This window comes from Pseudoliparis swirei, chromosome 10 (assembly GCF_029220125.1).
Source record: "Pseudoliparis swirei isolate HS2019 ecotype Mariana Trench chromosome 10, NWPU_hadal_v1, whole genome shotgun sequence".
Classification (NCBI taxonomy): Eukaryota; Metazoa; Chordata; class Actinopteri; order Perciformes; family Liparidae; genus Pseudoliparis; species Pseudoliparis swirei.
Window position 1 is genome coordinate 14,991,723 of NC_079397.1, and position 14,947 is coordinate 15,006,669.

A 14,947-nucleotide genomic window follows, 5' to 3' on the forward strand; every position below is an offset into this window, starting at 1 on the left:
TATGTGTGTATATATATGTGTATATGTGTATGTATATATGTGTGTATATATGTATATATATATATATCTGTATATATATATATGTATATATATACACATATATATATATATTTATATATACATATATATATATATATATGTGTGTATATATATGTGTATATCTGTATATATATGTATATATATACATATATATATATATGTGTGTATATATCTGTATTTATATATATATACATATATATACACATATACACATATATATATATAATGTATAACTGCCCTCTGGGGACCCTCTGTGTATGCAGCACTGGCTCACTCTAATTGGGAAGCGAGGTAACAACCAACTGCAGACTTTGCAAGTTTAGTTTTCTCCGAATCTGTAAAAAGGTTACCGGCAGTATGTTGTCAATTTACATTTCTTAAAAGTGACTCCAAATTCAGCCGTCGTGCTCTGACTCCGACGGTCCCCCACTCCACCGTGACTCCGGCTCCAGATAAAAGGCGATTTTCTTGGACACTCACCCGAATTTAGGCCCCAATCTCATCTCATTTTCCTATTAGATCTAAACTGCTGCTCTCATTTACACCTCCATCTCGCCTCTCCTGGCAGCCCCATGAGCCCACTGATTCTTTCTGCAATAACAGATGTCAGATTAGACTGTCTGAATGAGGGCACATCTTCCGCCTGCTGCCAATTGAGTCGGTCCCCAAAGATTTCCCCAGCAGAGAATAGTATCATATCCATGGCTGTTAAAAATCTGTCTATCTGTCTCTTTTCTTATAGTTAGTGCAGTAAACTAGTGTGGAACTTTGTGAGCTGATTAACATCGTTCACAAATTGAATTTAGACTCTGCACTGACGATATTTTACCTGATTTCAATTTGATCCTTCCATAAAACAGAGATAAAGTTTCTTGCAAATGTTATAATTCTACTCCGGCATACCACAGTGGATCGACCTTCACTTATTGTGTTCAAGCATGTGTGTGAGAATCCGTTCAGCAGTCACGCCGGCTACACGAGCTTAAACATTGCTATTCTGAATCTTCATTCTGTCGTCCCCGCTAGACGTGTGCGGGACTCTGAAAATAAACTGAACATGCACATCATTCCCCTCCCTGTTTTTTGGTTCATTAACTTGCGAGAGAAGTACTTAACGAGAGCAGGAGAGTGGAATGGGAGCGTTGTCAATACGGGGGGGGGGGCCCCAGTGCCGGTCTCCCTGAAGCCCACAAAGCAATCCATCATAATGACACAGGCTGGGATCGATGGGAAGACGACCATGTTGCTGCTGAGGGTTTCGTCCAGGAGTCTGAAGCTTTGGGCACTTGGTCTGCGGTAAAATCTCAAAGCGGCTCATTCAGCCGGTCAGAGCTTCTTTTGAAATGTTATACATGCAATACAACGTTAACGGACTGTGTCTTTTCACACACCGATTCTATCGTGCTATTATCCCACTGCACACGCAGAACCCCGAAAAAATCCAGAAGACTTATGTATTGGACACACTTCATGAATGCCGTACATGCTTTTTATTCATGAATGAAATATATCAAAGAATAATCGAGCTTAATTTTTTGAATTTGCAGGTAAAACTGCTCATATGTTATATTTCACATGTCTTTTTATTTACAATGTACCTTTTATTTAGCACACCTGGGATGACAGTTATCTCTACATGTTTGTCTCGAACAAGTTTAAACATCCTCACGGCTCCTCTAAGTGAGTGTCATCTTAGAAATGCTCTGAGATCTTTGTCTAAATCAAGCACACATGATTTGTTACTGCATAGCCTAATACACTAAGTAAATAAATCCTTCCAATTCCCTCATGTTTTGTGTATTTTGTGACGTGATGTTCCTCGTGTGGGTGCATAACAGTCATATTTTCCATTCAGGGAAGTACAGCTGACGAGTTCACGCTCACACGAACACCTTTTCTGCACATGACAGCGTAGCCCATCACTGTTGTGATACACCCGAGATGCTACCGCCTTGTGTCATAAGCGAGGACAGATCCTAAACCAACACGAGACTAGGGGATGTATTTTACCTGGCAGCTGTGATGGGTTGTCTGACATGGTTTGAAGCATGACGTGCAGCATATTGGAAACGGAAAGATAAACACAGACAACATAACGGCGAAAGGCTTGTGCTGTTGTAGGGATAAATCACGAGGTGTTCTTATGTGTGCTATATTTGCAAAGCGTGACTGTGTTATCGGCCCTATTGTTCCCGACTGTCATGAGTTTTCTTTTGTTGTTGTTTTTTACTTGAAACTACATTTCTTAATTCTATGTATTTGACATTCCTGCATTGCGTATGTCAAAAATGCCTCAATTTGTTGAACGATAAATTGGTCACATCCGGAACTCTTAAGTCTCGCGATATCTTAGAATCTGTGATCCTCGCCGAGGCTAACGGGTATGCGGACCAAGTCAATGTTATAAGGCTCAGGTGCTATATTTAAATGTTTGACACGGTGACAGTAAACAAAACTCACATTTTAGGTTGTAATCTTATTTTCTATTCCTCCTAAAAAGCGGGTCCGTAAACGAAACGGTATTAAGGTAAGCGTAGGTAGGGAGGGTGTGGCGTTTGGAAAAAACTACATGACCCACAAAACCTTTCACCTCTCACCAGTCTTGAGCGTTGCCCAGCAACGAACAGCGTAAGCGTTCATGTGCAAAGCTAGGTTAGCTTGTTAGGTGGTTGGAGCACAGACACATTCAGACTTTTATTATAATTATTTATTTATCACAAAGTTCCCACTTCGTCTGCGTTGCCAGTCAGCCTGTAGTCCCTCGTCACCGACGTGTTATTATGGAACAATGAAGGAAACCACGACGTCACCGCGCTGCTGCCCTCCAGGGTCCCAGGATGACGCTCCAGATGAGCTGGAAGAAAACAGAGCGATGGAGGTAAGGAGTGGGATACCGTTTGGTGAGCTGGGGAAACTTAACACGCTAAATGTAACTTACTGTTACTGTTTTTTCTACTACTTAGAAATACACTTTTTGTGTTTTTGTCTTATCAATTGCACTTATTTGATTGCTTTCGTCTCTGACAAAAAAAAAAGAGACGAGCTTTACACTGGCATGACAAAGTAGAATCGGCTTTCACTTGGTGTCGTCAGTGCATTGTCATGGAGCGGTTTTAACAAAGCTCCATCGTTGTTCTCTTATGCAACAGATAAAGCAGGTAATCTTGCACAAGAGATCTGAGGATGCAAAACAACACAGGAAGGTCAAAAAGTTTATTATTTGCGATTTTAGAGTTGTGTGTGTGTGTGTCGTACATCCCTCTTGTGTGTGTGTGTGTGTGTGTGTGTGTAGTACATCCCTCTTTGTGTGTGTGTGTACGTACATCGGTGTGTGGGTGTGAGTGCACTGCATGAATTACGTGCATGTGTACGCTTTTAGGAGTAGAAATCTGCGAGCACTAGGTGAAGCTTCTGGAACTGCATTGTTATTTGCAGGGATGACCATAGTTTATTAACGGTGTACATTCTGCTCTACTATTCTATTAAAATACCACATTTCCTTCTCTTTTTTTAAAAATCTTGACAGAAGAATGGGGTTTTAACGGCTGAGGTGGTCTCCAGGTGTGTGTCCAACATTGGACGCCTTGGCACCGGGCTGCAACATGTGTACCACCACCTGTGTCTGCCTGTAAGACACTCGTGATTGATTTGTGTAATTTATCCAGACAAATCAATTTAAATGTCCATGTTGTCATGTCGACGGTTTAATTATGATTATGAGGCACATTTAGTTGAACCGAGTTTGTCTTTTTCTCAACTCTAGAACCAGGATCTCAGTGACATCTCTGTCTTATGCAGTTATGTCCATCTTCAAAAGCTGCAGTTGTCACACAACAAAATCAAAGGTGACTTTTTCTTATTCTCCTATTTATTAAGAGTCCGTAAACCTATTTCAGACCTGTTATTTATAAAAAGCCTGTGACTACTTTAAAAAAAATCAGTAATCAAAGCATGACACTTTCAGTGTCCGTCTTTATCTTTTGATCAATTACTGTTTTCTCATCCGCCAGATTTGTCCTGCGTGAGCCACATGCCCTATCTCGTCGTCCTGGACGCTTCTCACAATGACATCTCCAACTTCTTTGAATTCCAGCCGCCGAAGAACCTAAAAGTAATGCAAGACCTTGAGCTGACAGGATAAGACCGCGTTTGATTGGTGGCTTGGGCTTTAGTTTCTCGTGCTATTCCCTCAAGATAGGCCTGGATTTCCATAGCCCATCTGTAGTCTCTTTGAATATGCTTACGAGGCATTAACTGCCCTTGAGCGACTGTGAACTTTCGCAAATTGAAAATGCTTTCCTGAGATTCAGTTGAGGAATTTCTTTCGCGAAATGTACTGAAGACTTTTCATGACTTTTGTTGACATTGTGCCGCTTTCTTTTCTTTTCAGGAGGTCAATTTCTCTCACAACCGTATCACAAAAATGAAGGACTTGTCAGCCTTTTCATCTCTTAGTCATTTGGATCTGGGCTGTATCCTTGCTGAGAGACTTTCACATTAATCCGTGCACTTTCTCTACCTTCATCTTTGCCTCTTTCTCTGTCAGCCACACGCAACATTTTTTAATTTTTTCCTTTACCGATATACGATAATGTCTGTGAAAATATACTTAACACACACACTGAGTTCAACTCCATCTTTCCCTCGCGTGTTATTCTTAACATGTACCCACTCAGACAACAGTTTCAGTGAAATCGGTGGTCTTGAGCAATGTTGCAAGATCACCAATCTCAGCCTGGAACACAACAACATCTCGAGGGTCAGCGGCCTGGACACACTGCCCCTCACACACCTCTGCCTGGTAGGTCCAACTCTCTTACAGTCAGAAATATGATAAACAGAGGGCGCATGCACACACATACAGTACGCTCAAGTGCATACTTACAAACATGAGCTTCAAACAGAAATGTTATTGGTCTTGGCAGTATTTCCACTTCCATGTATGACTTTGCTTTGCAGGAGGTTGTTTCCCTCTATGTGCTGTCTACTTATCATTGTACACACACACACACATACACTACCGTTCAAAAGTTTGGGATCACCCAGACAATTTCGTGTCTTCCATGAAAAATCACACTTTTATTTATTAAATGAATATAAAATATAGTCAAGACATTGACAAGGTTAGAAATAATGATTAATATTTGAAGTATTCATTTTGTTCTTCAGACTTCAAGCTCAAAGGAAGGCCAGTTGTATAGCTTCTATCACCAGCATAACTGTTTTCAGCTGTGCTAACATAATTGCACAAGGGTTTTCTAATCAGACATTAGTCTTCTAAGGCAATTAGCAAACACAATGTACCATTAGAACACTGGAGTGATAGTTGATGGAAATGGGCCTCTATACACCTCTGGAGATATTTCATTAGAAACCAGACACTTCCACCTAGAATAGTCATTTACCACATTAACAATGTAGAGAGGGTATTTTTGATTAATGTTATCTTTATTGAAAAAACAGTGCTTTTCTTTGAAAAATAAAGAAATTTCTAAGTGACCCTAAACTTTTGAACGGTAGTGTACATACAGTCGGAGCTATTTCAGAGTTGTATTTTGACCTATTTATGTTTGCTTCTCTATTCTCTCCCTTGTCTTTCTCTTTATGTCTCTGTTTTTGGCTTCATTTTAACATTGAGTAAAGCCTTGGCCCCCTGTTTGAGAATCACCGTCTGGTTCAACAGCCGGCCGTTCCTCTCTCTCGCCTCTTCCTCTCGTGTGTGCGTGGTCGGCGTGTGCGTGCGTTCCGTCCTTTATCAGCGTTTCCTCATTGTCAGCAGCCATCGGTCTGGCTGTGTCTGCCCCCCCGTCTGTAGCTTTGCTTTGGGACCAGCTGCTGGTGTTTGAGCGAGCCCGGACCAAGTTCAGCTCACACAGTCACGCACAGACACGCACACTCGTACCTCGTCCATCCAGCATCCATCGAATCCCTGACCCCTCTTCCTCTCATGCCGGCTCCCTAAGCAGCACACCCCTGTCAGCCCGCCTGTTTCCCAGCCCATCACAGCCACGACCTGGAGCTTCAAGGGACCAGTGCAGTCACCCACCCCCGCTGACAGCAGCCCTCTGCTGGGCAACACGCTGGTGGCCAGACGGCTAGATCACAACTTCAGTCAGTGGAATGGAGAGAGAGAAGCCGACTCGGGCCCCTGGCGAGGAAGGAGCGCTCGTGTCTGGCTCTTCAGTTGGTTTGCGTGCTGCGCTTGCACCTCGCCAGCTGCTTGCCTGTCAGTCCTCACCTGTCAGGGTTTAGCAGCGAGAGGCAGGCCTGCCACTCAAGTCGGGACTGAGGGGAAAGAAGGCCCAGGCGCCCCGCAGAGCGACCGTGGACCGTCCTCTATATTTAGCGGCGGGGATCGTTAAGTGTATATGAAGTAGAGCCGTGGGTTGGATGTCACTTATGTGTGCTCGCATATGCATTATTACCGTCGCATTGAAAATGCAGAAGGTAATGTTTTGATCGCCGTGTATTTATTTATTTATTTGTATGAGTGTTCCTCGCATAACACAAAAAAGTTTGAAACCGAATCACATGAATTTTGATGGGATGATTGGTTATTATCCGGGTACCATTTGATTAGATTGTGGGATCAATCGGGTCAAAGGTCAAGGTCATGAAAATGTCAAAATCTTCTTTTTGCCATAGCACGGCCAATTTTTATCCAATTGGCATGCAACTAATGCCAACATGTTCATAATTCAATGCCCAATCATGTGATATGCGAAGGTATGCGCTCTACCGAGTGCCCGTTCTAGTTAATCTCATGAACTTGTCTCTTCAAATGTGTCCTCTCTCCTCTCTCTGTGTCCAGAGGGGGAACAAGCTGGAGAGGATTGAAGGGTTGGATAAGCTGACGTCGCTGCAGGTTCTCGACTTGTCTCTGAACCGCGTCGCCACTCTCTCCGGCCTCCAGCACCTCCACCTCCTGGGCTCTATCAATCTGGAGAAAAACCTGGTATTCATCTAAAAGAGAGAAACAGAGAAATATGTCATCTTACATTTTATTTAGCTTGTTTATGAGATTAAAATTCTGAAATGTATGGAGATTTGTAACATGTAAAAATAGGAATGCACCGTACCATCACGCATACAAGTAAAACTAGCTCAACACAGAGGTGTTACTGATAGTGGAATATCCACATATAATTAATAAAAGGATTAACGTGCAAGTACCATCTAATACAACAACAGTTTGACGATAGCAGAGTTGTAGAAAAGGTTCATATTTTACTTTCAAGTTCAGCACGTTAATGATTTAACAAATCCAAATGTACTATGACACAGGGACTGCTGTATGAATGTGTGGTTTTGTTTCAGATCAGTGAAATTCAGGAGTGCAAACATATTCGTGATCTTTTCCTGTTGAGGGACTTCAACCTGCTGGGAAACCCAGTCCAGGTAACCCAGCCCGTCACTGGCCACATGGTTCTCTGAGAACCTGTATTCAATGTGTGGACTTCTATTAGATTAGATTAGATTAGATGAGATAATCCTTTATTAGTCCCACAATGGGGAAATTGCAGGATCACAGCAGCGGGTGCACATTAGAGCATTAATAAACAAAATAGAAAAACAATATTAAATGTACAGAGGAATACTATATATATATATATATATATATATATATATATATATACAAGGTAGTGATTAAAGTGAATTGTCAGCAGGTTAAAGTGATCCATTTCTACAATTGAACATTTATTTATTTATTTATATTTATTATTTATTCATTATTGCGTCCGAACGGTCCGCATCTAGTCCTCATGACTTCCGGACTCAGCCTGTAAGCACGCGAGGCTCTCGATGACTTCCGTCTGTGTGCTGTTGTCAAGTTTCTGAAAGACTTTATGTGTTTTTCTCATAAATGCCATGTGCATGTAATTGTAGGAGCAACCCGATTACAGACTGTCAGTCATCTTCCTCCTCCAACATCTGACTGGGTTGGACCAAGAGAAAGTCACTGCTGAAGAAAAGGTACGAATAAACAGAATAATTGATCATTGTCATGACCAGAGGAACACATTTGATCAACACTCTTGACCTCCATGTTGAATCAAGGATACTGCCATTTCATTAAAGCTAGAATGAATGCCACCACCCTAATTCAACTGTTATATTTCGCATCAATGTCTGATTGCTCATGGGGCACATGATTACTGACATTAAATTCCAGGTGTCATCAGTAAACAAGTATGACCCTCCTTTGGATTTGGTGGCCGCCAGGGATCACATGACCCAGCTGGTGTATCACCTGATGCAGCCGCAGGTGCTCTATGACAGGTGAGTCCACGTATACAGTGATGTTTAAAACCCTAACGGCTGAATGGTCCTCTGCCTTCTTGAACGTGAAGCTTATCATAAAACCACCAAGCGGACTGAGTTAATATAACGCTAACTATTTATTTCCTTTAATGAAAGGAAAATGAAGGATTGCAATTAAATCGTCACGATCCTAATCACCTTCTCAAGTCAACAGGCAAGAACGCCATTTACAAACGCGTGCAGCAATTCAGTCGCAATGGTTCCGATGCTCAGATTATGTACTCCCTTAAAGAAAAGAAAAAAGTGTTTTAGCATCAGCACTTTTTCGAGAACATCCATCGTCGGCAAATAAAAAAAGCTGCGGCTACAGTTAATTTAGCATTCTCCTGTGCTTCCTAGGTGGAGCACATCCACACAGCCCGCGAGGCTCCCGCTTGTATCGACTAGGAGGGGCTTCCGTGAACGGAGAAGCTCCTAATATACCTCACTCCTGCTGTGTGTGTGTGTGTGTGTGTGTGTGTTCAAGCAGTACGATGCCCAGTGCAGACTCTCCGTATCCGATGCTGGTCCTGACCGGTCCTCAAGGCTGTGGGAAGAGAGATCTGGCTCACAGACTGTGTCACGACTTGAGCGAATACTTTGCCTACGGGTCAGTTCCAAACCCTCTCTACGCGTATCACCTGTCACGTGCTTAACAGCACTTTCACATCGACTAAAATTGCATATTAGATGATAGTTACATGTTGAAACTAGAACGGGCACATCTTCACATATCACAAGATTGGGCATTGGATTATGAACATGTTGGCATTAGTTGCATGCCAATTGGATAAAAATTGACCGCGCTTTGGTAAAAATAAGATGTTGACCTTTTCATGACCTTGACCTTTGCCCCGATCGATCCCAAAATCTAATCAAATTGTCCCCGGATAATAACCAATCATCCCACCAAATTTCATGCGATTCAGTTTAATACTTTTTGACTTATGCGAATAACACGCACGCACGCATACAAATACACGGCGATCAAAACATTACCTTCCGCAATTTCAATGCGAAGGTAATGAATGATTTGCTCTTGCTTTGGGGGGGGGGAAAAGAAAAGTTTCCTTTCCGGGGACATTTAAGCTTTCAAAGGAAATCTACTCTGGAGATACTGTTGGTAATAGCATTAGCGTACAAGTAAAATAATTAGCTGTATCAGTTTTCTCCAGCGGAAGTCAAAGATCTCATCATGATTTGAACCATACAGTTGAGTCTGGTGAACCAAAGCAATGAGCTGAAAGCTGCAAATTCACTTTGATTCTCAGTGGCACGAGCAACCATTCAAGTGTTCATATAAATAAATGTGTTAATAACTATCTGCTCACGAAAATATGTAATGATAGGTCAGATAGTCTGAACTCTATCTTAATACCAAACCTACGCTATTTGTCCATTATGATAGTTATTTATTGTTATAATCAGTTCTCCTGTCCATACCTTTTGGAAGCAAACACTTTATATCACAACTACATCTTAAGAAATAAGGAACACATTTCAAAGTCCATGTTCTTGAACAAAATTCCTTCTTAAGTTTAGCCAAAGCTCAAATGAGGCTTCCGCAGTCCGAGCATTATGCTGAATTTCAGAATATTTGTTTGCCTGCAGACTCCATCCCCCTGGATGGAGAGAAGGCATAGATCAATAACTCTTCAATATACTTGAACACATCTGAGCCTCCCCTTTAGATGTGGGTTAAAACAATGCAGGGCGATGCGAGTCAAACCTACATCTTACGGTTTTAGTGTGATGCTTCACACAAACTGCCGTTGTCTCGACTCACTCGTCACTTCATCTCTTCGCAGATGAAAAAAATAAATAATGTGTCCGTCTATGTTCTATGAAATCTCCAGACTGAGTGTTTTCTCTCCTGCGTGTGTCATCCCGCAGAATCAGTCACACCACGAGGAGGCCATATTTCGAAGAGGAGGATGGGATCGATTACCATTTCGTCAGTGAGGAAGATTTTCAGAGCATGATTCAGATGGTGCGTGAGCTTCTGGTTAAGCTTCTTCGTACAGCTCAGACTCCGGGAGAGAACTTATGAGAACAAAATACAGGCTTCATGGTTATTATTCAATTCAATTCAATTCAGTTTATTTGTATAGCCCAATTTCACAAATTACTAATTTGTCTCGGAGTGCTTTACAATCTGAACACATAAACATCCCTTGCCCAAAACCTCACATCGGATCAGGAAAAACTCCCAAATAACCCCAAATAACCCTTATGAACTCGAAATAATCGTCTGCAGTCAGTGTTGTAAGTTATGCGAACATAATAATACTCACCACAAGCTCATTGTACTGAGGGTTTCACATAACTCTCAGCAAGGTTCAAACTGAATTCACTCACCATAGTTGAGATATTCTGTGTTACTTGGATCGATTGATTTATTCGACTGATGTTTCACTGAACAAAGATATCTTTATTTTAATTGCTGGACTAATTGCATTCCCCTTAAGGATGACTTACTGCAGCATTTTCGACAGCATTTCCTCGTGATGATTATTAGTCTGAGATTACAAAACCACAGAGAGCGAATGGGATTAATATCATCAATGTACATACCTTGATTATAATGACATAATACACACCTGTATTCTAAGAGGGTCAGTAACTGCCCCGGGCGGATTTTATACACACGATCAAATGTCGAGCTGCCTGTTACGTAAGAGAGGTGGGGGATGATGCATAGAGGTCTGGGTCCAAAATGATCTACACAGCGATGGCTTTCACGCTGGAATTGATTCTTTTTGAACTCCAAGAGAAGCGGATCAGCTTAACTTTACAGTCCGTCACTCCCCGGTGATGATTGGTCCATTCTTCTCCTTCAACCTCCATCCTTGATTCTCCTGTCGTCAGCGACTCGGTTTCTCGCTGTCCCGTCCTCCCTTTCTGACCGTGCTCTCGGCTCCCATGTGTCCGCTGCCCTCTTCTGCTTCGCTGCTTCTTTTTTTTTTTTACCTCACAAGTGCTTTCAGTAACTGTGCAATCATAACCTCTTGATCCCACTTCTTGCGGCTGTTCAAAATGAATCCCAATCAGCCGCCCTGGGCACTTCTTACGGTCCTTACAGGGACGTAAACACAAGGAACACCTGCCGTGCAATTTGGTCTGAATAGGGTCTGACTCTGGTAATGCGGAATCAAAAGATTGATGTGTGTGATCGAGTGGAGCTCAGTGGGGTAAGGGGGTCGTCCTGCAACCCCAAGGTCGTCGGGTCGATCCCCGCTCTCCCCGTTGGTTGCAAGTCTAAGTGTCCATGAGCAAGGCACTGAACCCCCAGTTCCTCCCCGGGCGCGTCACTGCAGCCCACTGCTCCTTAATAACTAACTGTGTACCTGTACTCTGTGCAATGACAATAGATTGAGTCCAATTTTGAGGGAGCTTATATTCCTGTTCGACTTCGTATCAGTGCACAGATGTGTGACATTTAGCAGTGAAAAGTATCTAAATTCAAATGTAGTGAGTCACAGTTCATGAGTTTTCCCTATAATATCCTTATTATTATGATATAATACCATCTGATTTTCTCCCTGCCATTTTTTATTGGGGGAACATAACAAAATAAAGTCAAGTAAGATTAAAAGTATTTTGTTTACTTCCAGTCTACTGCTGCCTAGTTTCAACTTTGAGTCTGTTGGTCTCTGTGCTCTTTTATTTCTAAGATTTAAAATATAACAAACAGCGGTGATACAGTCAAAATAGCATTCAATAAAACAATGCAAAATAAAAGATCACTTAAAAAACAATGCTAAATAAATAATTTACACTAACAGCTACTGGATTATAATAATATAGTTAATAAAAGATGGCCTTTCTTTTGGGAAAAAATGTCTGAAATCACTTTTGCTACCAGAAACCAAATAAATAATCACATGTTTTAATGATTTTTTAGTTCAGGTTGTTAATCCTGACAAAACATGCTGTGGTTGTGTTTGCACGTCAAATATGATGTCTACTTTAGGAGAGGCCTCATCACTATGGTAACCATGATGAATGATGGGCTAATGAAGTGGTGCACTAAAATGCTCTCTCCTTCTTCCCCTTCATAACTGGAAATTTCCCTGTAGGGTAAATTCATCCAGACCACGCAGTACGGGGGTCACCGCTACGGTCTGACCAGAGACGCCATCGAGGAGGTGGCCAAAGAGGGACTCGCCTGCTGTGTGCATATGGAGCTGGAGGTGCGTACGCACACCTCTCGGACCAAATGTGGTCAAGAAAGCCTGCCGAGTGACACACAGGAGCCATTTAGGATCTAGCAGCAACATAGAATTCTTAAACGGTCCTATGGTTACCGTCGCATTGAAAATGCGGAAGGTAATGTTTTGATCGCCGTGTATTTATTTATATATTTATTTGTATGCGTGTTACTCGCATAACTCAAAAAGTATTAAACCGAATCGCATGAAATTTGGTGGGATGATTGGTTATTATCCGGGGACCATTTGATTAGATTCTGGGATTGGTCGGGTCAAAGGTCAAGTTCAAGGTCATGAAAAGGTCAACATCTTCTTTTTACCATAGCGTGGTAAATTTGTATCCAATTGGCATGAAACTAATGCCAAAATGTTCATAATTCAATGCCCAATCTTGTGATATGCGAAGGTATGCGCTCTACAGAGTGCCCATTCTAGTTGTACATGTATTACATTTGAGAAGAAAAAAAATCAAAATTCTCAGTGGAGTGCGGATCTCCACCACGTTTGTCTCCATCTCCCCTAAGAGAGGAGTTGAATGGCAGCGTAGGTTTTATTCATCTCGTATCTTGCCTAACTTTAGTGGATCATAATATATTGAGCAAGGAATTAATTGTCCGATGCTCCGGTTACAACGAGAATACACTTTTCTTTGGATGTGAGTTTTTAGGCCACATCAAACTCCACTACAATAGTATGCTAATGTTCCAGTAGTATGCAAAGTTTATTCAGAAACACACACCGGACCCACGATCTCCCCCGAGCTTGGCGCCCGGCGAATATCAATCCCCCGCTGTGCCGTAACTGTGTGTCCGTCCTCTCAGGGCGTGCTCAGTCTGAAGAACACCTACTTTGAGCCTCGCTACATCCTGCTCATCCCCACCCAGGCTGAGAAATACATGGGCCACATGAAAAGCCGCGGCCTCTACAGCGCGGCGCAGATCGACGTGGTGATGTCCCGCGTGGAGCTCTACGGCAACACCAACAGGCAGCGACCGGGATTCTTCGACAACGTCATCCCCTGTGGTACGGCAAAGAAGATTAGATATAATCCAGTGGTTAATCCGATCCATTGTTACCTTCGCATTGAAAATGAGGAAGGTTATGTTTTGATCGCCGTGTATTTATTTATTTATTTATTTGTATGCGTGTTATTCGCATAACACAAAAAGTATTAAACCGAATCGCATGAAATTTGGTGGGATGATTGGTTATTATCCGGGGACCATTTGATTAGATTTTGGGATCGATTGGTTCAAAGGTCAAAGTCAAGGTCATGAAAAGGTCAAACTCTTCTTTTTACCATAGCACGGTCAATTTTTATCCAATTGGCATGCAACTAATGCCAAAATGTTCATAATTCAATGCCCAATCTTGTGATATGCGAAGGTATGCGCTCTACCGAGTGCCCATTCTAGTATTATCTAGTGAATGGAAGTTTAAATGTCGTACGAAGAGTCATCATTCGTGTTCTCAATTCGTTTTCAATGAGCTGAGAAAACAAAGAAAGGAAATCTTTGCCCCCCCCCCCCCCTCACTCTGGCTCAGAGCAGTCCGAGTGCTGTCATCGGCAGAGCCTCGGATAAATTATCACACTTCACTAAAATCCGTGCTCTACACTTTCAATCCAATTACCACATGTATTAAGGGCACGTAGCCTCAGAGTCGCTGTGTTTATCATCCCCCCATGAAGGCCTTAATGAGATGAACATACAGAGAGGACGGACCCTCATCACTTTTATGCACTGCTGGCTTCTGCCTCATTACGCTAAGGTCATCATCCCCATCTCTTTGATTCATTACCGTTTGATGGGAGATGCATTGGCTCTGTTCACAACCATATTTGTGTGTGTGTGTGTGTGCGTGTGTGCGTGTGTGTGTGTGTGTGTGTGTGTGTGTGTGTGTGTGTGTGTGTGTGTGTGTGTGTGTGTGTGTGCGTGTGCGTGTGCGTGTGTGTGTGCCTGCACCTGGCTGGGTGAGTAGACAACTGGGAGGAAGCCTATCAGACACTGAGGCAGATAGTGAAGGAGTACCTGTTGGTGGAGGAGCAGGAAGAAGAAGAAGAAGAAGGAGGAGAGAACAACAACCGAGCATCCCCTGACAACAACTCCACTGGTGTGTATGTGTTTGTGTATTTGTTTGTTTGTTCAGATCGTTTTCAGCCGGCTCAAAGTGTCAGGGTGCGTATTTCTTTGTTGCAAGTCACTGTGCAGCCAAGGGCGCCTTGCACCATTATATTTACGGGGCGGTTTTTACGTCAAATTAAATTTACTGGCGACAGGAAGCGTTACTCAGCCTGTGAAAAAAACGATGTGTAATATCTTCATCAAACCAAGAACCATCATATGCACTATTACACAATATCGCTCCACTCTCTCTGTCTCTCAGATCACGAGTCG

At 42.4% G+C, this 14,947-nt stretch overlaps 1 protein-coding gene across 1 annotated transcript in view; it reads left to right on the plus strand.

The window, feature by feature from the left end:
• The first annotated feature begins 2,827 nt into the window (after positions 1 to 2,827).
• Positions 2,828 to 14,947, plus strand: part of lrguk (leucine-rich repeats and guanylate kinase domain containing) — a 17,935-nt gene continuing 5,815 nt past the window's right edge. Inside the window, exons 1-17 of the mRNA XM_056425472.1 lie at positions 2,828 to 2,917; positions 3,189 to 3,242; positions 3,566 to 3,667; positions 3,803 to 3,884; positions 4,050 to 4,150; positions 4,430 to 4,511; positions 4,716 to 4,840; positions 6,851 to 6,994; positions 7,357 to 7,437; positions 7,927 to 8,013; positions 8,213 to 8,319; positions 8,828 to 8,950; positions 10,234 to 10,330; positions 12,420 to 12,533; positions 13,373 to 13,574; positions 14,532 to 14,663; positions 14,937 to 14,947. The exon at positions 14,937 to 14,947 is cut by the window's right edge and continues 150 nt beyond it. Coding sequence (XP_056281447.1) covers positions 2,828 to 2,917; positions 3,189 to 3,242; positions 3,566 to 3,667; positions 3,803 to 3,884; positions 4,050 to 4,150; positions 4,430 to 4,511; positions 4,716 to 4,840; positions 6,851 to 6,994; positions 7,357 to 7,437; positions 7,927 to 8,013; positions 8,213 to 8,319; positions 8,828 to 8,950; positions 10,234 to 10,330; positions 12,420 to 12,533; positions 13,373 to 13,574; positions 14,532 to 14,663; positions 14,937 to 14,947 — 1,734 coding nt within the window. The remainder of the gene's footprint in view (positions 2,918 to 3,188; positions 3,243 to 3,565; positions 3,668 to 3,802; positions 3,885 to 4,049; positions 4,151 to 4,429; positions 4,512 to 4,715; positions 4,841 to 6,850; positions 6,995 to 7,356; positions 7,438 to 7,926; positions 8,014 to 8,212; positions 8,320 to 8,827; positions 8,951 to 10,233; positions 10,331 to 12,419; positions 12,534 to 13,372; positions 13,575 to 14,531; positions 14,664 to 14,936) is intronic.